The sequence below is a fragment of the Ambystoma mexicanum genome, chromosome 1p (genome assembly GCF_040938575.1).
Source record: "Ambystoma mexicanum isolate Mex_15411 chromosome 1p, UKY_AmexF1_1, whole genome shotgun sequence".
NCBI lineage: Eukaryota > Metazoa > Chordata > Amphibia > Caudata > Ambystomatidae > Ambystoma > Ambystoma mexicanum.
Window position 1 is genome coordinate 168,687,447 of NC_090921.1, and position 25,466 is coordinate 168,712,912.

Here is a 25,466-nt window from a genome sequence, read left to right on the forward strand (position 1 = left end):
TTGTTGACGTGGCACAAAAAAGAGGATCTTAACATAATGAAAACCTCAAAAACGGTCAGCAAAATGTTAGGTGATTGCATGAAACAAGATAAATACCAATCTTTCCTGTTAACACCCGGGGGAGGTTCTGTCCAGTCAAGCTTGGCACCTGGGCTGTATTGAACTGCATAATCACATCTTCTGTGCTGTCTGACAACGACTCGACTTTTTGCATCGCTCATTGCTGATATTTTAAATTTTACAAAAATAAAAAAAAATGAAACTTAATTGACAGTGTGTTTTCTTCTCTCTCACTACACTCATGCATTACATTGTCATAATGAAGAATTAAAAAGGACTGAAACTTGCCTGCTGCGCATGGGGAGAAGAAAACACTGTGCCAGTTAGGTTTTCTTCTTGTTTTCATCTACCGCGTTGGCATACGTTGGTGAGAATGGCGATGATCACTCGCCAGGTGGGCTATCATGGACGGTAACAGCGCTGCCAAGCCCATACCACAAGCATTCACTTAATTCAGACCTTTAACGTAGATGGCAGGCACCTACCTGTGGGGTTGCCTGCCTTATGAGTGATTATGGTTAAAGTGCTCTGCTTAAAAAGTGCACACAAGTCCCAAATTATGTCTAGCAAAAATATGGCTCACCAGAGCCAGTGTAGACGAAATAAAGAAGTCTGAAAAGCAGGAAACAAACATGCATGTTTGAAGCTCCAGCCCCCTGCATGGTCTATTTGTAAATGATTCACATTCCCAAAGAATAAACTAAGGGGTACACTGATAAGTAAAGGTCTGTTACTAAAATGGCCTTCTCATCACACACGGGTCATTATTGACTTTTATTTGATTATTGTCTTGGTAAACAGTTTTGTTTGCTGCGTGTTAACGTCCCCCTTTTAAACTAAGAATACATCTCTAGGTAAATACGTTACATTTACAGAAGGCATATTCGTCTTGGCGTGATTCATTTGCAATGTCGACAGTGCAAGCTTGCTAAGCGCCTGCATATTCTCGGTAAACCTATACTCTTGCTATGCATTAATATTCACCTAATAACAGGTGCTCAAATACAAAGGTGTATTAGAAAAACACATGTATAAGTAAACAATTACAACAGGTGAATGCATGGTGAGAACAGTGTCTATGTGTACTTAACCAGAAAATCAAACTGTGCCAAAGGGCAGGGTAGGACTAGGCCAACAATAGGCCCCGCCACCAATGAAAAATGGTCGGCATTCACAATTTCCAATTCATTTCTTTTAACTACAAACTGAGATGATCTAGTTGCACATTTCTGTTAACATGTATGGGAAATAGTGATTGTAAAGCAAATTGGGACAGTGCCATTGGTCAAACCAACTTCACAGTGCACTATCTCAGTAAAAAAGCCTGCAGTAGTACACAACAGAGGCTCACAATAGCATGCTGGCACAGCACCTTGGCCCCTGCCCTATGTCACAGATAACACAGAAAACACTCTGAGTCTTTGGGACATTTTAAGGGATTTTATCTTCTTTGCAGGGCCTAGAGCCTTTCCTCTTTCATCTTGCCACAACCCTCCTCCCTAAGCCAGGCGTCCGTACCTCCTGGTTAGTGTTACCGAAGGTTTATCCCTACTGTCTGAAGCGCTGTCTTCTGCTAATGGTGGCTTCCTAAAACACCGGCTATATGGACTCCCTCATGGATTTTCTAACTCTTCCTATTTTAACCAAAGGTTAGCGTTCTAATCGGAGTTGGATTCGGGCTAGTTCGGTCATGCCCACTTACCACTTCCTTACTACTCTTACTACCGCTCCCGCCAACATACTCCTCCCAAAAGATCTCCGTCCCTCTGATGGCTCACTCCTCCTACCTGCCTCCACCCTTTTACCACTCCCCCTGCTCCTCTATTACCCCTCTCTATTATGACTCTCCTCCTCCCACTACAACTCTCCTACTCCCATTACTACTCTCCATCTCCCAGTACTACTCTCCACCCACTACCACTAAAAACACCCTTTCTCCCAGTATCATTTACTTCACATTCACTCCTTACACTAACTTCTTCTACTCACTCGCAACACACTCAAGCTGCAGTACCGCTTTCACTCCTAAGCCAATACCTCATCTGCGCCAACAATCTCCTCCACAATATGCCACTCCTTCGCTGCCCTCCACCTCCTTCACCCGAAAAACCGACACTTCCTGCTTCCTGTCCACTGCTTAAGTATCCCTCCCTCTGCGGGGATTGGCCGACTTTCCATAACCAATCTGTGCCCTTCTTCCCTCCCTGGGACTTTTATGTGCAGGGAAAAGTCTTGGAAAGGGGGCTAAGACCCTGGGCCGGCGCTGGCCATGTGCAGCATGTGCGGCTGCACTTGACCCAGTGCTGCTTATGGGGCCCTGTGCAGAGGGTGCCATTGACTCCCTCTGTTGCAGCAACTTGCAGGCTGCAGTGTGAGTCGTGTCCGTGTGCTCACTGAACTCTGAGCACTCGCACGGACGGTACGTCCTACAGTGAGAGAAAAGCTATTTAAAAAAGTTACATGCAAAAACCATTTGCTATTGGCACTGCATACTACATGGGAGGGATGGATAGGGAAAACTTGGTGCTAATGGGTGGTGGTCAGTGGAGTAACTTTGCTGAAAAAGTTGGTGGGGGGGGCATGACATCTGCAGAAAACTTGCCCCAGCCAAATGAATGTGGACAAAATGGTGTGCCATGAAAGTTGGGGGGGACAAACACCCCTGTCCCCCCTAGAATTACTCCCATGTTGGTGGTGCTGCCACCCAAAACCAGCCCTCCGGCCCGCTGGCACCTAGAAACAGGAATACAGTAGAAAAAGGGGTTTAGGGGGGGGACTTCACACCTTAGTGTGGTCTGGCTGTCGGATCTAGCCGGCCCATTGGCGTCAGGGCCAACAAACAAATACATGCCCTCAGGGCACTTTTTTCCAATGTATACTGGTGAGATCTTCAGTTTACTAACACTCCGAACTGAGTGCCACAAGGATTCCTGCGAACACAGAAATCTTCTTCACCCAGACCCACCCACCCCTAAGGAAGTACACAATGAGCAAGACGCAAGACAACGGGACAGTCCTGGTAAAGAAGATGGACTGGCGACATGGGCCAAGAGCAAAAACAAACACTTTCCGTTTCCTGGCCCATTTGCCCAAAAGTCCCGAAGAGATAAGACTTTCACACCTATCTTGGTTACCTCTAATATTACAGTTATGTTTTATTTGCCATGTTGTACAATAAAACCACAGCCTTTTTTTTTTATTGCCAACACATAAACAAGTTTGTTGTGGCTTCCTGGCTCACAAATGTAATTTCGGAGAGAATGGTACAGAATATTCTCAGGTCACATAATCCTCATTCTCCCAGTTTATGAATCTCAACCAGCATTTCGGGAATGGATTGGCTGACTTGTTAAAATCCCACTTCTCAAGTGTCAATACCCCCTTGTTTTCCAAATGCAACTCTGCTTGTTTGGAGAGCAGACCAGGTCATCGCACCAGCTTTCACCGGCAAGTCTTCCAAACACAGGACTTTAGGACTTCCCTGAAATCTGCGCATTGAAATGCGACTTATATATTTCGGCAAACGTTATTTCATATGTGTTGGAATAAATGGAATAAATGGTGCACACCTTCTATACTATACACTCCCAACATACAGAAATCTCTCTATCAGAGGCCGCATCTGATTTTCAGTCAGGCACCCACTAACTATGTTTGTGGGCAATTAATCCTCACTTCCTGTGACGTCACTTCCTGTGATGTCATCCCATGCGAATTAAAGGGCCCACTCTTAACTAGCTGCACTTGGCCCCACAAACCCTAGGACTGGCCCTGCTAAAACCCGCCCACTGTCTCTGCGTGTGCTTGCCGCGTAATGATCATGGAGGTGTAGCAAGTTCGTAGTCCCAGTTCAAGTTTTGGGGTCCATTAAAACAGATCGTTTTGGTAAGTTTGAGGTGAGGTCCTCCTGCCATGCCAACTCTCCGTCATTGGTGGTATAGAGGAGTTTGCTGGCAGACTCAGCCATGGTTGCGACATATGTTTTCGTACTGCTCTGGTGCACGGCTGCAGTGGCGGTGTCCATTTTTCGGGTAAGTTAGCTGCTGTGCTTGGATCTCTGCGGGCTGTATTGGCTCTTCTTAGTTTCTCTTCGCTATTTGGAGCATGCAGCATTGATGTTGGTTCTCTTGCTTTTCTTTCTCTGTAGTTCTTCCACCTTTCTCTCAGGGCCTTTCTGAAAATAAAGAAAAACACTGGCAAGCATCTGAACCAAGAGGCAAGGCCGGAAATAAGGGTCTGCAAAGATACATGCTGGCACAAAAGGCGGGGGAGCAGAAGTTTGGGTCTCATTTGTTGGATGTATCCCCATGGCTAGGACTGGCTCTAGATTCCTTCATGCACTTCCCATCCCATATGGAGACAGGTTCTAAACCCCTACTGACAAGGTCAAGGACTTGGCTTGTCACCCATATTTTCCTATAGTCCAATGCGAGCACACTGAAAGGCAAAGTGTGGGCTTATGAATTGTCCATATAGGCTTTAGTTTACATACAGTGTAAGAGTACAAATAAAACAGCTTGGTCCATAACGACAATTTAATTGGAATCTCTTCATATTGTTCGGTATATCAAACATGCTGCTGTCCGAGAAGCTCAGTCTCCTACTGGAAGACACTGGCACGCAAGTCTTCCAGCGAAATGATGCCCAACCGCAGGACGGTACTAGGACGAAGGGCTGTTTCTCACACAAATTGGCTGGCTAATCGTTTGAGGGGAATCAGAGGCCCTATATCCTGCCGTCGTGACGAGAGAACATTTCCTTTCCAAACAGGAAGGAGAAAAGCAATCAAAGAGTTTTGCACGAGCAGACCGTATGAGGTCAGCAGTGTGAGAAAGAATGAAGGGCACAGAAACTGCGCCCAAGCACAGAACAGAAGGGCTTAAAAAACACATTCGATTTCATGGGTGGCTGATGAGGTCCAAGTGCTTTAGCAAAACAATGCATACTAGCATGCAGCAATATATTCTATACAAAGCAATGTCTGCTTTCCTATATTATTTATATTTCCATGTAGGCAAGTACGACGGCTTCACTATATTGTTTACATTTGAATTTGTATTTGAATGTATTTAAGCAAGTATGTCTGCTGTACAATATTGTTTATATGTGAAGGTACATTTGAATATATTTAATCTCCTGGTGGCAAGATGATGCCTTAAATGTCCAGGTTCTTTGTTCTCCATCTGTAGGCATAAACATGCAGATGTTTTTGAGAACGGGGGTTGTGGGGGCAGGCCTGACTGGATATAAACTGTAAGCATGATTCAAAAAATCAGGTTAACGTAACACCATGTAATATTGACATTCCAATGTTAGCTGCCTGTGTGATTATGCATCAAAAAAACATGCACCCCTAATTATCAAACAACCTATGCTCTGAAGTATCCTGTACAAAACACTGAAAACTAAATAAAAAGCTCTTCATTGTAACCACAAGAACGCCTTCAGTGTCAAGCTGATTAAAGAACCCCTACACTCAACTATTTAACTCCTTTTCCGCATACATGTACACCATGCTCTGATTATTTATCTGCCACTCCTTTTCGGATCTGGTGGAAGTCATCCTGACCATTTTGATTCTCTCCAAGAGGCCCACCATAATTGTTATGGCTAATGAACATAGAATAGAAGAAAGAACACCTGTGTTTATTATGACACCAACCAAACATCCATCATCATCTCTTTAGCTCAGTCATACTCCATTCAAAACATATTCTACCTGTAGGAACATTTCTGTGCTCAATGGTTTAATGTACAGAAAATACATGTTTTTATTATGTAGATTCTTTAAAAAAAACTCAATAGCACAAAATAGTCTCCAGTCCACTCTCGGTGGACTATTTATCACAAAAATTAGTGATGGGTTAGTAAAAGTGACTCATAAAAGCTCAAAACAGAGATATTACAATCATGACTAACAGTACTTCTAACAATTAATCCACTTTTCTTATTACACAGACATCGTTCTGGACCTGTCGCCTAAATGCCTTTCTTCTGACCACGTACACTATTCACACTCTACTTCAGTGTTTTCCTACCTCCAAAAGAGATCAGCAACCACATAACAGTCTATGCTAACTCTCAGATGTCATGTGTTCCGTCTCAGACCTGCATATATTTCCTTTAATGCACTGTGTATTATACAAACAAAACAGTGTCGACAGACGTGTGTTTCAGCCTCTTATGGGGGGGTTTCTATCTTTACCAGTCCTCAATTTGATGAGGTATTCATCAGGATGAAAAGCAGTTGACTCCCCATGATGAAACTGCAATATATTTGGTATGAGTAGACTCTTCTCTTCTCAAATATCTTCCCTTGGGACTCAATGCAGCCAATGCTGTTTTATATGTTTATAATGAACATAGACTCCAAGATCCTCACTTTGTCACCCGTATGCTGACATTTTATTCATTTATGGCATTTATATAACACCCAGACCCTGGGGTATCACAGCATGTGTTACAGCTATAGCATTGGTTAGACATATGTTAAGGCGTTAGTTAAAGAATAAACATACAATGAGTTATAGCATTGGTTGCATGCGTGGCATTAGGTCACAGTAGGCATCATTCAAACTTGTTGAATAGCCATGTTTTGACATGTTTTTTGAATATATTAAATGTTTGTTCATTCCTGATGTCCATCTGGAAGGTGTTCCAGAGGATACGTGTGGTAACCCTGAAGCTACAACATCTGGCTTTTTTACTCCTGAAGGGTGCGGTGACCAGGGAAATACTGGCATTAGATCTAAGGACTCTACCTGCAGGTTTCTGTGTGAGTGTGTCATTGTGGTAAGTGGGTGCTTCTTTGTAGATACATTTGTGTGCCAGGGATAGAGTTTTGAACTCAATGGGTGCTTTCACTGGCAGCCAATTTACCTCTCGTCTGATGGTAGTGATATGATCCGAACGCTTCAGCGCCAGTGCAGCTCGCAGTGCTTTGCTCTGCAGTAGTTGTAGTGGGCTAGGTTGGCGGTAAAGGTGCCTTTGAGGAGCATGTTGCATTAATCCAATTTTGATAGGATGAGGCAATTAGTTGGAGTAAGGAACTGTCTAGTCAGTGAGACGAGTCGCGAGGTATAGGTTGTGGCTGACAATGGTGAATTTATGTGTTTTGTCATGGTTAGATCTGCCTCAATGTGGTCTCCCAGGGTTTTTACCCATTTCAGGATTGGGATGCTGGTGTCATCTATGCAGATGGAAGAGAAGGACAGATCTAGGTTTTTTAGACTGAAGGGAAAACCGACAATGAGTACCTTGGTTTTCTCATCATTCAAGCAAAGGTTGTGTGTAACTATCCAGTTTTGAATGGTACTGTAGACTGATTTGATTGAGTGGGTGTCTTGGGAGAAGGTACCTGGGATGGGAATGGGTATTTGGGTATCAGCAAAGTAGGTGTAGATGACACCCAAGGAATCCAGTAAGTCTAAGAGGGGTTGATGTAATGTATTGTAAAGTGTAGGTGAGAGGCAATATCCCCGGGGTGCCTCTAGCAGCGCCAGGATAGTGTCAGCAGCAGCTTCACCAATGAATACTCTAGTGGTTCAGTCACTGAGGAAGGAGTGTATCCAGGCAGTGGCGTTGGGCAAGAAGTGGAAATGCTGGCTAAGATGCTGACAGAGCGTGCCATGGTCGATTAGGTTGAATGCAGCAAATAAATATAGTAGTAGGATTATGCCTAGGTGTCCTGAGTCCCTGATGAGGTCCATTTGGTTTTTGAGATCCAAATGGGCTGTTTCTGTACTATGCTTTGGACAGAAGCCTCATTGCCTCGTTCCAAGCATATGGTTCAGCTTTAGGAAATGCTGTATTTGGATGTAGGCCATGCAGTCCAGTTTCTTAAGAACAAAGGGTACTGTGGTGATTGGCTGATAGTTGGTTGGGATGGAATTGTCAAGAGTAGGTTTTTTAAGTAGTGGGGTGATCCATGCTGATTTGATATTGGACGGGACTTTGCTGGTAAGAAACAAGGCATTGACAAAGCTTGTGATTATGGATGCCAAGGTGGGTGCCCATAGTTTAACTATGCATGCTGGGCAAGCATCCCCTTTGCAGTTCGAAGGTTCTAATGCAAGGATGGCAGTAAGCACTTCCTCTTGAGTAACTTAGTTAAATTTGAATGGGGAAATGCAATGGTGGTATGCTTCTTAAGCGGGAGTTGAGTTTGGTCACAGCGGACATTTATTAGGAGAGATTGCCTTTTTTGATGCTGATTTTCACTTGTAGTGAGGGGACTTTGTAAGGTAGGGCGTTTTGCATGGTGATGCATCAGGTTTTGTCAGCAATGGCAGGCAAATGCAGTGGGGATAGGAATCTCTAATTCTCTCAGGATGGCGAAGAGTTCTTTGGTGTTGGAGCCAGCATTGTTGATGCGTTCATTGAATGTGTTGGCTTTTTATGTATTGTCCTCACTTTGAGGGAACAAGGCTTACGATATTTGATCTATGTCTTTCTAATAGGGTGTGCTCACCAGAGAATTGATATGGAACAGTTGTATGTGGGGCAACAGCCAGAGACTTATATTGAGACTGGTTGTGCTTCTTGATCTAATTGATGGGAAATTATGTGAAATAAGGATTTAGGATTAGTCTTAACACATACTACCTCTGGACTGAGTTATTTAAAAGAGCTAGGCTGCCTTGTCATGAGTTAGAACCTGATCTTAATATGTATATTCCGATTGCTCTAAAAGCAAAATGTGACTTGTGCGTACTGGCCTCCCTGGTTTACATTGTGTCTATTTCTTAGTGTGTATCGGACCTCTTAAGTTTAAATTTATGTTAGTGTTTTAATATGTTTTAGATGTATCATGCATTTAATTGTTTTATTCGTTTTATATGAAGTTATTAAGCAATGTTCAAAATTCAAGGTTTTGTAAATGTAACGTCTTAGAAAAAAAATTGTAAAGGTTTCTTGATAAACCAAACACAATAAATAAAAAATAAAAAAATTAAAACAATGTGTTGGCTTTGGTGGTAATGGTAGCAGCCTTGTACTTGTTTACTGCTGTGGCGAGGGTGATGCTGTTGCTAGAGGAGGGCTTTTGTTTGTGGAGGTGTTCCAAAAGCTCTTTTGTTCCTACGTAGGGAGATGAGCTCTTCGTTGAACCAGATGTTGTTTGTTATACATGATTTAGGAGTTTTGGTTCTTTTGGAGGCGTGTTTGTCAATGGCGTTAAGCAGGCAATCGTGATATTGGTTAGCAATATCATAGTGGTTCAGAATAGGGCAAGGTGGGCCTGATTCTAGTGTGGCTGCCAGGGTGGTCTTTAGAGACTCAAGAGACAATTTGTTGGTGCTTCTAATAGGTATGCGACTAGGCTTAGGATTCTGGGTGGTGAAAGGGGTAGGGGTAGCTAGGTTAAAGAGGATTAAGAAGTGGTCTGACCATGGGGATTTCATTGATGGCAGTGATGTTTGCAGAGACATTGGATGCGAGGAGCCAATCAAGTATACAGGCTTTGGTATGTGTAGGGGCATCTATTATTTGGGTGAAGCTCATGTCTTCCAGGGCAAAAGTGCAGTGGCTTTGGTGTCAGCTGCGTCCGCAAAACCCAGGTTGATGTCGCCAAGGATGATGCATTTGTTGTTCGGGTTAAGGAGAGGTGTGATCAGTGGACGTATGTCCAGGTCTAGGTGACTGGTGTTGTTAGGTTGGCGGTAGATAAGGAGTATATTGATGGTGGTCTTTGGGTTGGTTAGTAGCTTCATAGGGAGCATTTCATAACCAGTCGTGGTGGGGATGGGGCAGGCTCTGAGTTGTTAAGAGGATTTTGGCAATGAGAGCCACCTCGTATTGCATTTTGACGATCGGCCCTGAGGATGGTGTAGTTGGGTGGGATGGCCAAGGAGAGGGGGGGCAGAGGCGTTGTGGAGCTAGGATTCAGTGATGGCAAGGAAGTCAAGTTGGTGTTCTGTTCAAGTATAAGGTCATGGATATCTATAGCATGGGCTCCCATTGAGCGGACATTCAGTAGGGCACCTTTGAGGCAGGTGGGTTGTTCAGGCTGTGGTTGTTTAGGGGCCTGTTGTGATTTCCGGAATGGAGAAGGCACATGTTGTTTTAAAGGGGAGGGATGTAGGGTAGGGGCAGGAGGGTATTGCATTTCTGCCCAGATGGCCATTTTCATTTTTGGTGGGGTTGTGTGATTGGGGGTCAGTTCTATCTCTAGGTATCGTAAGCCACAAGTTACCAGAGCAAGGTTACGCTTCACCTAGGTAAGTGGGGTTGTGGAGAGTAAGCTGGATGTGTAGCAAGTATGCTGTTTTGGATTTAAGTCTTACTAATTGGTCCTTATTTAGACAAGGTTGGGTTTCTCTTTGTTGTGAGGGAGGAAGGAGTAATATTCGGCTGTGTGTGAATTGTGGGGGGGGGGACAGGAATGGTGTAGGCCAAGGGAGATCTAGAGGTATGGTGGTACTTGAGGTCAGGGCTTAGCTGTGACCAGGCAGGTTATTTGCACCTGAGCCCCCCGTGCGTACGGGGGTATGGCCAGATCCCAGTGTTTGCACTCGATGGTGTAGTGTTTGCAGAAAGACATTTAGTGGGGGTGGCGATCAGGATCACTGAAAGTATAGGCAACAGATTATCAGAGGAGACTGTTTCCATGTCGGTGGGGCGGGAATGGGTGGGTTTTCAGATGTGGCAACCAAGTGGTCTAAGCATGCGAGGAGGCCTTTGTTAGATAATGCAACAACATTATTACAAAGATTGGGCATGCATATGACATCAGAATTTTCAATGGGCTTGTGAGGTATCAACGAACATTTTTTGGCTACAGCTTCAGCTTTCGGAAAGTAGGAGTTCAGGCATTTATCTTGGTCATGCTTCAGGGGATTTGGTCATAACAGGAGGTATTTCAGCATATCCAAGACTGTAGGCCTATGAGATGTGCTAGAGTCAGAGCGCAGACAAGTTGGCAGAGCAATAGCCAGGGCATATGGGAAGATCGGTACATAATTCACAATATTATAGATTTTGGATGCACTACTAGGACACAAATGTAGACATTCATAGAGGCAGCATCTAACGCAATTAGGAAACCAGACAAGCAGTTACTGGCAGTGATCATGAGCTAGAAGGGCAGGCAAGCATTCATTGCTGTGGTTGTAAATTGTAATTTGGCCAGCGGGAGTACGGGTATCTGTGGCAGCATTTGACTCATTAAGGTAAGCGGGCAGAAACATTTAATTGTAAGTGCGCACAGGACTACAAGGTGAAGACGAGCATTGCTTGAGAATTAGGTTCTCGTGGCAAAAGACCGCTGAGACAAAAACCCCAAAAACCTTATTCTATCATTAAAAAAACAAAGAATCAGCCTGCGCGCAGAGGGAGTAAAAATACCCTCAATGCCTTTTTTAAAGTGATTGGAGGCTCGATCCCTAAGGTTTCGATAGAGAAGGTCCAAGTCTCAGCCGGTAGCTGTGCTCCTTCCTCCGGGTTGTTTCTCGCCCCAAAACCTACTACAATCTTGACCGATCCTCCCACAGAGTTTGTGTTCAAAAATTGCTCTGTATCTCATTTGCAACCTACATCATATCAACCGCTAGATGCGCTGGTGGAGTCCTTAACACATCTAGAACAGGGGGTCCCTCTGGTTACAGAAAACGACACGATTAAAAAAACTGTATCGTTTTGTCCTACCCAGAAATTGCCTTCTTTACCTACGATAGAACAAAACCTCAGAGTGACATCGCAATTCAAACAAGCAGTCGATAAGTACCTTGAAGAAAAGTTTGCTGATGTTGCCGGTCGCAATGTCCCCTTGGTCCCCCAATTGCAAGTGAGTCATAACTCGCAAATTACCAATGCTCAACGACTTACAAGAAATGACCCCTATACAAGTGAATCGCAAACGCCAACTGAAAAAGTGTCTCATACACAACACATTGACCTGAGACCATTTGGAAAGAACATTTTCCACAATGGACGTTCTGTCAGAAATCCACAATCTCTGCCGCATGCTTCAAAAACTCCTAACTTCTCCTTTATTTTAAAGTGCAGAGAAGGGCCCAATCCTACTTATGATCTCAACAGAAGGAGTGTTTCGAACATCTTTAGAGATGTAGTTGAGTTACAGGACGTTAGCTCTCGAGACATTGAGCAAATCGAGTTTATTTCTGACAGCTCTAGCTCGATCATTCGCCTATGGATCCCATCAGGGATAGTTGCAATCTGGCAGGCGAAAATGTCTCTATTTGAAATGGGTTTTTTGCTGGCACAGGATCCGAAAGATAGATCAACTCAGCCTAAGGAATATTTCTCAAAACTCAACATATATGAACATTTTCAGCTGGATAACCCAAATGATGCAAGAGCACAAGGGTCTTCAGTCAACTTTCAGAATGTTCTGAGAATTGCTAGCTGGAATACAAGAGGTCACAATCATTTGCAAACCTCTATCAAAAACCTTCCTGATGTATATCATATTTTGTCTTTACAAGACACATGGCTAACAGCGCCTCCTGTGTGGGATGGTTATGATGTTATTCTGCTTCCTGCATTATTAACTAGAGGTAGGCCGTCTTCGGGTCTTATGGTAGCGGTAAACCGCAATTTAGGCCTTTCGATTCCAGCGTGGGCCCCTTTTAGTATTCATTTGCAATTGGTCAAAGTTACTACTGCCTCTCACTCTCTGGCAGTTTTGAATGTTTGCAGAAACCCCAGTGCTTGCTCAGATGACGACTTCTATAATGGTTTAACTTCTTTACTAGATACTGTAAATACTTCTGCATATACATCGTACACCATTATCATGGGAGATTTAAACATGGATTGCTTTAACTCCTGTCGCCCATCAAAGGAAGGTGAACATTGGTTATACTTTATGAATGAGAGGAAATTTGTTATGGTTAATGGATCCATCAAGGGTGATATTCCGGCTCAAGCTACTTCGCATCGGAATCGCAGCACAATTACCATTGACTATATTTTTGTTGACCATAGTTTGTTCAGAATGACCCAAGAGTTGATAATCACTGCCTACCCCTGCAGTGATCACAAGCTGTTAACCCTTTCTATTGCATGACAAGCACCTAAAACCAGAGTCACTACACTAAATTGTGACTTTGGGAATAACAGTGCAAGGTCTAGAATAAAATGGACGGATGCTAGAGTTATCGAGTTTGAGAAATTTTGAACGTCTAACCTGTCCAATGTGGGTGTACAGTACACTGAGATACTTGCTCCCTTTGTCCACACAATATCTATTCCAAGTAAGAATCACATAAAGCACTGTCACACTTATGATCAAGTGGTCAAAGAGAGAAAGACTGAGTTTAGACAACTCAAACGACATATTCTTGCATCAGACAATAGCGACCACTGGCAATTACTAAAAAGTGCCAAAACTCGTTTTAAGAACTGGGTAAAGAGTCATAAATCACTAATGTTTCAGAAAGATAGTGAAAGCATGGCCAGAGCAATAGCTAATAAGAACTCTGCTCAAATGTGGCATCTTCTCGGAAATTATGCTTGTAATAGAGATCCGGATGCCCAACTAAATTCGGTTAATGAACATCAGTGGGTCGAGTATTTCCAAGATCTTTATGCAGATCCCAAATTTGGCCATAAATCATTTCTTCAAACGCGGCCAGCCCGATGGCATCTAGTTTTTACAATTGCGGACATAGAAGAGATTATCAAGAAAGCAAGTGGCTCGAGGGCCGCAGGCCCCGGTGGCATTTCAAACGCCATGCTTAAAGCTAATCGGGCCGAATGGGCACGCATCCTATATGGCATATTACAAATAGTTGTCAATTCTTGTACTATGACATCATCTTGGAAATCTTCGATCATCATTCCGATTTTCAAGAAAGGGGACAGATGCAAGCCCAATAACTATCGCCCAATTGCACTTTTAGATTCCCCTGGCAAGGTCTTTTCTAAAATTATTCTATATGAATTTAACAAATGGACTCTTACAAATTTGTTACAAGACCCTTACCAGCCTGGGTTTATTGCAGGGATGGGCACCCAGATTAATTTGTTAACATTAAATTGAATTAAAGCACATTGTCGGGATACAATGCAAGTATTATTTTTAGCCTTCATTGCTTGCATTCAGCATTTGATTCCATCTCAAGAGTGCTCCTATTTGACAAATTGAAACGTGACCGCTGCCCTTCAACCCTATTTGAAATCATTCTCATCTCCTATACCAACAGCTCATGGGTTAAAGCAAGGTTGTCTCTTGGCTTCCTCGATTTTTAACTACTTCATTCATGACACGAAACAAATATTCTAAAATGTGACCTCTGATTCCCCAAAAATCAATAACCAGCAAGTAAAAAGCTTGATAAACGCAGACGACATGGTTCTCATGTCAAAAACCCAAATTGGTCTGCAAAAGCTTCTTACAACTATATTGTACATACCGGAATTGAAGATTAATACTAATAAAACTCAAATAGTTTTGTTTTCCCCAAAAAGGAAAGCCAATTAGTTTTTGTGGTCCATTAGCCAAACAAACCTTACTGTTGTTTCAGAATACACATATCTGGGCATGATATTTGAACTGGCTAATCATTCCAGAGCTCATCTGGAAAGAGTGGAGAAGAAAGTGGATACAACCAATTCGCAAACTAGACTAATCATGTATAAATACGGGACATTTTCAATCAAACCAGCATTGACGTACTGGAATCAGAAAGCTGTTCCAGGCCTGTTATATGGATTGGAAACCTTACCCACAACTACCAGTCTAAAATGTGATAAATAGGAAAGCAAATTCTGGAAAAATACATTAAGACTACCAGCGTCTATCTCGGTTTGCTGGATCCGTTATGAGATGGATCTAATATCATTGCAAGCTTTGTACAACTGGCGCCTATGCTCCCTCTTTAGGAAATGTTTAATATCGTCTGAACACAATATCCTCTTAAGGGAGCTTACAATTCACATGTTTGCCACTACTCATACCTTCTTCATGTTGTGGCTCAACACTGTTTATGGCGTCTTGGGAAATGTGTGTGTTTCTATTGATACTCTTATCAAGAATCCGGATAAGGCAAAATCCCAAATTTACACCTATGATTGGATTAAAACATGTGAGCTATGGTTGTCTTATGTGGATGGGGACTAACACGTTTTCCCCCTAAAAAAATGCGAACTTTGCCTTTGTATCTCATTAGAGCACCTGCTATTAATACTCGCTCTGCAATTTTGCGACTGCGATTTAATATCTGGCCGCCCAGAGCATTATTGCTGAAGTGAAGGTTAATCGCTGCCACAGAAAGTCACTGCCGCTTTTGCAACATTACTACTATTCTTGAAACTCTACAACATCTAATCACTCAATGTCCAGCATTAGCTCCTCAAAGATGAGAGCATTTTGGAAGACATTGTCGGTACCTTGGTAATTTAGAACCTGAGCAATGTTGGTCTGTGGTACTGAACTCCTCATATTTACCAAACCAGGTAGCAACTGTTAGCTTCCTAGAAAGCTTGCATCTGGACAAAGAAACGGTTGTTAATAAATAGCCGAACTTGCTCTCTTTCTCTCCCCTCTAGGGCTACTTAAGTTGAGAGGCAAAAAAAATGATAGTTGAGTACAGCTGTGTGTAAATGATGAGTTGCCATATCTTTATTTCTGTTTAGCATGTCTTAATTTGCCTAAAATGTGAAGCCTATCACTGTTTTAAATGACTGTGTATAGTTTAGAATCAATGGCCCTCATTACAACTCAGGCGTTAAGGGTTTAACGGCGCCGTCGGCGCCGTTAACCCTTAACGCCTGATTACAAGTGTCCCTTTGCGGGTTGGTGTTTAACGCCTGCTTTTAGCAGGCGTTAAAAATCCAACCCGCAAAGGGACTTTGGAGCTAATTACGGCACCGTAATTTACGGTGCCGTAATTAGCGCCTTCCCCATTCCCATTATGCCCTATGGGGGCAAAAATGGGAATGGGGAAGGGCAAATGGTGAATGGGGAATTACTGCCCCACTAACCTTGGAATGGGGCAGTAATTCCGCCATCCACCATGGCGGAATCGTAACCTTAGCGGCATGGACCATGGTGATAATAGCACCATGGTCCTCCGCCAAGGTTGTAATGAGGGCCAATATTTAGTATTTTATTGTATAGACTGCTGAAAAAATATTTTTAAGAAATGTTCTTGTTTTATCTGTTCTTTTTTCTTTTTTTGTTCCTTCTTTTGTAATGTTAAATTTTATCTGTGTGTAATGACAGACACCTTTTTTTGAAAGGTTGATTTGTTTCAACCAATTCAATAAAAAAGAAAAAAAAAATACATGGACAGAACATCCACCGGCATCCTCTTTCAGTCAAACAATCTTCCCAACTGACATTCACAGAACCATTCAGAAAGTTACATTCTCACACACAGCATTCCATGTCAGTCACTCACAGCTTTCCATACGTACAAGCCAGGGTGCAGGGAAAGACAAGACACAACAAGCTACTTGTAACAAAAGAGTTTGTGCATTTCTACATAAATGATTAACAAATTATGTATGTACATTCGTAAAACTTTGTACAACTAGTCAATGGTCTGTATTTCTAGGTTTTAATGTAACAAAAGGCTCTATGTACAATTGGACTGTGGTTAATGAAGGAATAGAAGATCTCATAAAATTGGATGTAACTTGCAGGGATCTTTCGAGACTTGAGAGCCATTTTCCTGGAATCCAAGCAAAGCACTTTGGAATCAAACTAACAACAACAGAATTGGCTTACTTTATGGGTCTTTGGGCCTTTTGTTACAACAGTCTACATAAGTGGAGTAGACCATGTTCAAGTGACAATCTGAGAAGTGTGTTTCTTGCTTCACAGGACATGATGCTCTGTCCGGATCGTTATCGACAGATAAGCCAGGAATTCAAGCATTCTCTCTTGGATCGGTTTCCTTCTCCCCCAAAAAGAAAATTCAGAACTCCAATAGCATCCCCTCATTCCCTTTGATTCCCAACATTTTCAAGATCACTTAAAGTTATCAAAGAGATCTTTCGAGACTTGAGAGACATTTTCCTAGAATCCAAGCAAAGCATTTTGGATCAAACTAACAACACCAGAATTGGCTTACTTTATGGGTCTTTAGGCCTTTTGTTACAACAGTCTACATAAGTGGAGTAGACCATGTTCAGGTGACAATCTGAGAAGTGTGTTTCTTGCTTCACAGGACATGATGCTCTGTCCGGATTGTTATCGACAGATAAGCCAGGAATTCAAGCATCCTCTCTTGGTTCGGTTTCCTTCTCCCCCCAAAAGAAAATTCTGAACTCCAATAGCATCCCCTCATTCGCCTTTGATTCCCAACATTTCCAAGATCACTGAAAGGTATCAAAGGATATCAAAGGTAATCCTGCTAATGGCATTCTGGCCCACAAGACCATGGTTTCTTCTTCTGACTCAAATGATCATCCTACCAGGATGGAAGTACCCACTATTTTTTTATCACCAGTTCAGGGCTCCTATTTTTTGACCCGGGTCAGCAAGTGGAAATGGTTGGTTGGGAAGTTGAGGGGAATGGCCTCCATAACCAGGATACCTTACTGGAATTGTCCTTAGGGTTATCTTCCCAGCTTTATTTCATTTGCATACTGTTGTTCAAGGTTGTGTCTGCTTTCAGGACTGCAATATTAGCAACATTTAATAAGAAACAGGATATCATGTCTCCTGGCTTCTCCCTTTACTGAGGAATAAGAACGTTGGAACTCTGAATGTTAAAACAGTGATCCTGTTACACTTGAATGGTACATCTCCTTTACATACATTTGAGAATGTTTGAATTATCTTTAGCATGTCAGAGAAAGGCAGTAAACACTCTTCAATGTCTCTGAATGGATAATTGAGGGCATGTCTGATATCTGAAGTTGCTGTAGGTCTAGCAGAGGAATTGCAGCTTCTTTTTGAGGGTGGGCTTGGATGTCAACCTCCACATTTTATGTCGGTCCATAAACTTGGTCTGACCCCCATCCCCACACTTTTACAAAACATTTTTCGTCTCCAAGTCGGTTGTTCACTTTCTCATAATTTTGGCACTGGTGTTCTTCCGGCATTTTACACATGCATTTATTACGCAATTATGTTGGTTACAGAATGTCACTCCTGGGTGTGGTTGTCTATGTTTTCTTTCTTATGACCATTACAGTTATTGGTTACATAACTACTAGTCCTAGTCTTCCTCATCACAGCAGTTGCCTCTTCCACTCAATCTATGGGTAACATCGATCCTCAGGGATGTGGTCCTGAGACAGCAGGATTATGGGCTCCAGTTTGGATTCATGCTGCTTCAATAGGGCATATCAGGGATTAAAAAAATAGAACAACATTTAAAAGAATAACAAAGTTACTCACTGTAGTGACTATCTTACTCCTAGTCTATAGTTCCCTTTCCTCCATACTTTTGAGACATTCAGTCCAGTGGGACGGGACCGGAGCACTTTTGTAAAAAAGCATCAAATTGAAAAATGTGTCCTTCTTCCTTTTTACGTGGGGTACCGCACGTGGCCGTAACCCCACCCTCCTGAGCTCCGCCCCACACATCGCCCTTCAGTCCTTTTCTATCGCCAGGTCTGAGACCTTTAAGCAATAATAGAGGATACTTATTAGACGGGACGGCGGGCGGGAGTATGGAAGAAAGGGGGCTATGGACTAGGAGTAAGATCGTCACTATGGTGAGTAACTTGGTTATACTCCTACGTCCCTTCCCCTTTCCTCCATACTTTTGGGAGATTACCAAGCACTCCTCACAGGAAATACGGGTGGATGGAACCGCCTTACTGGAAAAGGTTTTTAAGAACAGCCTGGCCGAATTGAGCACCGGCTCTGGAGCTCATGCCTAAGCAGTAATGCTTACCAAAAGCTGATGGGAAAGCCCACGTAGCTGCTTTGTCAACGGTTCGATGTGCTTACAGAGAGACCAATAGATAGGAGGCAATGAGGGGAATGCATAAGCGTTCATGTTGACCAGCAAGCTGCAAAGAGGACTACCTGGCGTGCCCCATTGCTGGAAAAGTTGGAGATGATATTGCTGTTCATCTCACACTCGTAACCGATGCCGACTAGCAACTGAATTAATCTGCAGTCACATTGAGGTGACCCAGGATGTGTGGAGACTGGAGCCACACAATATACAGGATGGCCCACCCCAAATTTGTATGGCAAGATCTACAAGGAGAGGAGAGTCTGTGTTGCCCTGCTTGTTGATGTAAACCTTGCTTTAAGGGAGGTATTCAAATGGCTGCCGTGGCCCGTGGAGGTTGGGCCGCCATTATCACACACCAGAGGCGAACTGCGTCACAGGAGCAAGTGTAGCAATAGTCTCAAGTCCTAGACTTGAAACAAGGAACCTCGGCAGAGTCGGTACTGGCAGATTTAGGGTGTTTACTTGACACGCGAGGGGCTTCCCCAGAATTAGCCTCTAGTGGAGGATCCTCGGCAGAACCGGTACTGGAAGGTCTGTGGTGCGTGACCGCCTTCTCCCCCCCTCAACAGAACTGGTATCACCACAGCAGCACGTGGGGAAAAGCTTAGGGATATACCTTACAGCCAGGAACCTCAATGAGCAACTCTCAATTCTGTTGGTGACCGATTTAGCCCCAAGCAGGGGAACCTCATGTTTAACCCTGGTCTTATAGCCACCTCATGAGGGGCCTGGAGCCAAGACTCGGTACAGTTAGCTCCAGATGGAGAAGCCTCAGGGCGAACCCTGGTATCCAAAGCCACAGCAGAACTGGAGTCAGCCTTAGCACCAAATGGGGAACGTTGGAAGAAGATCCGTTATTGGGAGACCGCTGCGGGGCCCCTCAGAGGAATTTCCTGTGTGTCTCGCTGAGCCAAGACCAAAAGGAGTACCCAAATCTGAAGAGTTCTGCTGCCGCGGAGAACCGCAGATATTTCATATGCGGGCTCCAAGTCAGAATGTGCATTTACGCATCCTGGAAGACCACCACACTGAGCCAATCGCCCTTCCGAAGAGAAGACTTTATTTGGCAGGACGTGATCAACTTGAATCACTCTCGGAAAGACCAATGATAGTGCACAGGCCAGCCTGGTTGAGCACTGTGAAAGGACAGCAGTACTAGCCCTTCCCTTGCTCCATTAGGGGAACAGGTTCCACCACACTGAGGTATTGAATTATCTGTACCTCTGCACTGAGGGAGGGCATCCCGATCTGTTGGAGAAGAGGTTTGAAGGGCGGGGTAGGAGGAAAGGACAAGCAAAAACCCGCCTAAAAGATGGATAAACCCCACCAGTCTTTGTGATGGTTTGCCATGCCTCCAGATGAGACAAGATTTGTCCTCCCACTGAAGTGTAGTGTGACCGACAAAAAATATCATTTGGTGATTTTTCGGCAGGGAGATCACCTATCCCTATAGAGGAGGCTGATGGCCGAGAGAAAAACCAACCACCTTCCTGCTGACGCTTAAGGCGGGGCTACCAACAGGAGTTTCAGATTGGCGTGCACAGTGACCCTGAAACTCCCTGATCCCAGAGAAGGACTGAGGCTGGGACCCTGACCTCTGTGTACAAGGAGCCTTAGCTGAAGCTGCCAGGACCGACAAACGGGTCTTTGTTGTCCACATAGCGCGGAAAAGCTGCTCAGTCTCAAAAGGAACGCTCCCAGCACCAGTCGTCATGAAAGTTGGTGTAAGGGAGGTATCCAAAACGGCCACCGTGGACTAAGGAGGTTGAGCCGCCATTTAGTCAACACCTGAAGAGAACTGCGTCATAGGAGAAAATGAGGCAACTGTCCCCTCAGGGAAGTCAGGGGACTTAAGAAACACAGCCTTGAAACAAGGATGCTCGGTCGAGCCGGTGCTGGCAGATTTAGGATGTTTAGTGGACTACCTAGGAACTGACCCAGAATTAGCCTCAAATGGAGGAACCTCGGCAGAGCCAGTACTGGAAGGCCTGTTGCTGATCACCGTCTTTGCCCCCTCAACAGAATCGGTTCCATCACAACCCCGAGCGTGGGAGGGTTGAGGAATGTACCCTAGCGACAGGACCCTTAGAGGATCCCCCGACTCCATTGGTACTGTATCTTGAGGAACCTTGGGTTTTAACCTGGGACATATAGCTCCCTCAAGAGGGGCCTCGAACCGTGGCTCCGAGTGATAATCACCAGAAACAGAGACCTCAGGGCGTACCCCGGTATCGGTGTAGAAAGCTCCAGAAAAGGAGACCTCAGGGCGAACCCCGGTATCCAGAGCCACAGACGAGCTGAGCTGAACCTTAGCACCCCAATGGTGAACCTCAGAACCATGTCCAGTTTTGGCAGGTCCTCTTAGGGACCCTCAGAAAACACTCTGGTTCGCCTATTAGGCCCTTGAGGCACCTCAGGGAAATCCCTGGTAACAGAGCTACACAAGCCCCTCCTGGTCTTGGAATATTCTCACTGAGCGGGGCTGCTCATCGCTGTCCTCATCGCTTAAGGTTCAACCCAACGAGGTGGGAACAGAAGACTGATCCACCACGCCTACCGCCTCAGGTTTTAAAAGAAAAACTGAATCGGAGCAGCCGGGGCCGGGGTGGAACAGGAGTGAAAAGACGCTTAAAATACGTCCTCATAGGGTCAGAGTGCAGGAGCATCTGAAACTTCCCAAAAAACTCATCCTCAGCCGAGGGCTTAGGTGTCGAAGAGGAAGAAACTGCTCGTAAGGGACATACCTTTCCGAACACAAGGAGGATGGTTGCCAGGAGGGTTCACCACCGGCCGGGTCCCCATAGATCAGTGAAGCAAAAGCAGTAGGGAGCGAGACAGTATGAGGCAGCGGAGCCCACGCACGTCAGTCGAAAGAAGGGCAGAACGGGTCACTATTGGCGAAAGGAATGCTCCCAGCACCAGACGTTGCCAACGTAGGTGTAAGGGAGGTATCCAAAATGGCCACCGTAGGCCACGCAGGTTGGGCCGCCATTTTGTCGCCACCTGAAGAAAACTGCGTCACATGCATAGCTGAGGCAATTGCCTCCTCAGAAGAGCCAGGGGACTCAAGTAACACTTTAGCCTTACAAGGATCCTCGGCAGAGTCGGTACTGGGTGGTCTTGGATGTTTACTGGACAACTTCGAACCAGTCAAAAAATTTGCCTCCAACGGAGGAACCTCGGACAAGCCGGTACCAGAGGGAATGCGGTCCATGACCCCCCCTCTTTGCCTGCTCGACAGAACCGATACCACCACGACCCTGAGCGTGGGACGGTTGAGGAAAATACCTCACCGACAAGACCCTCTGAGAAGGCCTCTCAGATCTGTCGATATAGACTTTAGCCTCCACAAGAGGAACCTCAGGTTTCAACCTGGCACGTAAAACTCCCTTAAAAGGGGTCTCAAGTCGGGACGCGGTACAGACCTTAGCCTCCACAAGAGAAACCTCAGGTTTCAACCTGGTACGTAAAGCTCCCTTAAAAGGGGCCTCGAGTCGGGACTCGGTACAGACCTTAGCCTCCAAAAGAGGAACCTCAGGTTTCAACCTGGTTACAGCGGGGAAAGCTCCAGAAACGGAGACCTCAGGGTGAACCCTGGCATCCCAGGACCCAGCCGAACTGGGCTTAACTTTAGCACAGTGATGGTAAACCTCTGAACAATGTCCGGTACTGGCAGGTCTGTCAGAACCCTCGGAGGAATCTCTGGTACGCCTGTTAGGGGCTTGGGGCACCTCAGGGTAAACCCTGGTGACAGCTACAAGAAAGGCCCTTAAAGTACTCCCTCATGGGGTCAGAGCGCATTAGTCTCTGAAACTTCCCGAAAAAGGCATCCTCTGAAGAAGATTTAGACACTCGGGTAGGCCGCTCATAAGGGGCATATCCCCACGAACGTAATGAGGAAGGCTGCCAGGAAGCGAGACCATATGCTGTAGTGGCATCCGAGCACGGCAGTCATAAGAAGGGTGGAACGGATTCGCACTGACCCGTGGAAATGGTTATTCAATAAAAAGAAGGTTGCCAGCACCCATTGTTTATAGCGTGGGTGTAAGGGAAGAATCCAAAATGGCCGCCGTAGACCACACGGGAAGGCCCGCCATTTTCTCCACACCTGAAGAGAACTGTGTCACATGTGTAGATGAGGCAGGTATCTCCAAAGGAAGGTCAGGAGACTTGATCGAAACCTTAGCCTTGACACAAGGATCCTCGCCAGAGCCGGTACTGTGGGGCCTCAGAGGTTTACTGGACATCCTGAAGGGGCCCCTTGAATTAGCCTCCAAGAGAGCGACCTCTCCCTGTGCCCCCTCAACAGAACCGGTATCACCGCGAGCGCTGGAATGTTGAGGAATCCACCTCACAGACAAGAACTTAACGGGTCTCTCAGTTCTATCGGTACACACCTTAGCCTCAATGAGAGGAACCTCGGAACGAAGTCCGGTCTGTATAGCTCTCCCGAGATGGGCCTCAAACCATGGTTCAGTACAGAAAGCCTCAACGGAGGCCTCAGGGTACACCCCGGTGTCTGAATGAGAAGCTCCAGACAAGGAGACCTCGGAGCGAACTATGGTACCCAAAGCCTCAGCATAACTGGGCTGGCTATTAGCACCTGATTGGTGAACTTCGGATCGTGATCCGGTGTCAGCAGACCCCTCGCAGGAACCCTCGGAGAAAACCCTGGTACACCTATTCCGTCTGTGAGGCACCTCAGGGGAAACCCTGGTAGCAGAGCTCTTGAAGCCCCTCCCGGACCTGGAGGAGCCCAGGAAGGAGTCCTCCCGGCCTGGGTGCCCTAAAAAGTAAGGAATTTACCGGGCGTCTCTTCTTTTCGTCGATGAAGAGATGAACATTCGGTGGAGGAACTCGCTGGAAGACCTCCTCCCAATGACGAAGACGACGCTGAAGTGCCCGGACCGAAAGGGAGTCCCAGTAGAAACGCAAGTCCCAATGGTGATCCGGTCCCAGACACTCCAATCAGAAAGAATGTGGATCCGCCCTAGTGAAGCGAAATTCGCAAGAGGAACAAGAGACAAATTCCAAACGATCCAGCATAGACGGAGGACTACACGACCGCAGCAGGAGAGAAGGACAACGGGAAAGAATTAAAATGTCTTCTCGGTGATTCAAGTGCGTCCAGCCCCAACCGCGCAGAGAAAAGGACTGAAGGGCAATGCGCAGGGCGGAGCTCAGGAGGGCGGGGTTACAGCCACACGCGGTACCCCGCGTAAAAAGAGAAGAAGGATAGATTTTTCAATTTGATGCTTTTTTACAAAAGTGCTCCGGTCCCGTCCCACTGGACGGAATGTCCCAAAAGTATGGAGGAAAGGGGACGGGACGTAGGAGTATGCCTGTCTATTCTTTATCATCACAAGTAATTACTGTGATGATAAAGAATAGCAGTAGGAATAAATAGGGAAACGCAAGCCACTTCAAATCTCCTGCCCTTTTGTTGTTCCTTTTTCAAAATGTATTTTTGTAGATATAAAAAAGGACCCCATTCCCCTATCAGAAAGGAATAGTGCTCTATTACTGTTGTTTCTGTCTCACAAACAGAATCTTGGATGATGCTGGCTGCAGGCCCCTTGCTCCTGTCTCTAGACACAGCACTGTGCCTCAACCAATAAGAACCAGGCTGATGAAGAGAAAAGGGGTGGCAATGTCTAGATTACTTACTGGTAATCTTCATTACATCTATTTCTATTCCTCTTCAACAGAGTGGTCAGAAAGCCCTCAAATGGGCTCCTCCACAACATGAATGAGGGGATCTGGGAACAAAGAACAGGAGAATTACCCCTTATTTTCTTGTCTAAATGAATGCTAAAAAGAAGGCATATACAAAATTAGCCAGCACATGATAATATAAATTAATTTACTTGTTGAGTATGGAGAGGCGGCCACCACCTTAGCTTTTTACAACTATTATTAAACTGGACAGTCAGAGAGAGAGTGATGCAGCGAGATGTAAAAATACACTGATAGTTTTCTTGATGTTATACCTACACTAACACTTACTCATCATGTTCTATGAAGCCAGCATTTGACTCAGCCAGCAAATGAATGGGAGAAAGCAATTTTCTATAGCGCCAGAGGCAGAGAGTATCGTCACCATAGCTAGTCCTGTATTAAAGCCCATAGAGAAGAATTGATTATAAAACCCATCTAACCATTAATGTATTGTTTTTTAACAGGATCGCTGCACAACCTCCTGTGAATTTGAGCAAGAGTTATACCTCCCCGACACAAAGGTGAACTTTGAAAAATGGAATGCAATGGATGTAAGTCTAGCAATGCAGATCAAGATTACACATGGAGGAGAGTTGAATTGCTAGATTTGTAATGACATATTAATGACTAATGTCTTGCCTCTCCCATGTTTAGGGTCAGAAAAGAGACTTGTGCTGATTTGTTTGTTAAATATCTGCCTCGTATAGAATAAGAGAAGTATTTTATCAGAGGTTTAAGTCAAAATACACAGTAAACGATGTGCCTAGGATATAGGAGGCATTGTCTCACGCTGATAGTTGAACA

At 44.8% G+C, this 25,466-nt stretch overlaps 1 protein-coding gene across 2 annotated transcripts in view; it reads left to right on the forward strand.

The window, feature by feature from the left end:
• EPO (erythropoietin) overlaps positions 1-25,466 on the forward strand; it is a 287,944-nt gene that overhangs the window by 120,158 nt on the left and 142,320 nt on the right. For both annotated transcript variants that reach the window (XM_069613847.1, XM_069613848.1), the window contains exon 3: positions 25,127-25,213. In XM_069613847.1, the coding sequence (XP_069469948.1) occupies positions 25,127-25,213 (87 nt within the window). The remainder of the gene's footprint in view (positions 1-25,126; positions 25,214-25,466) is intronic.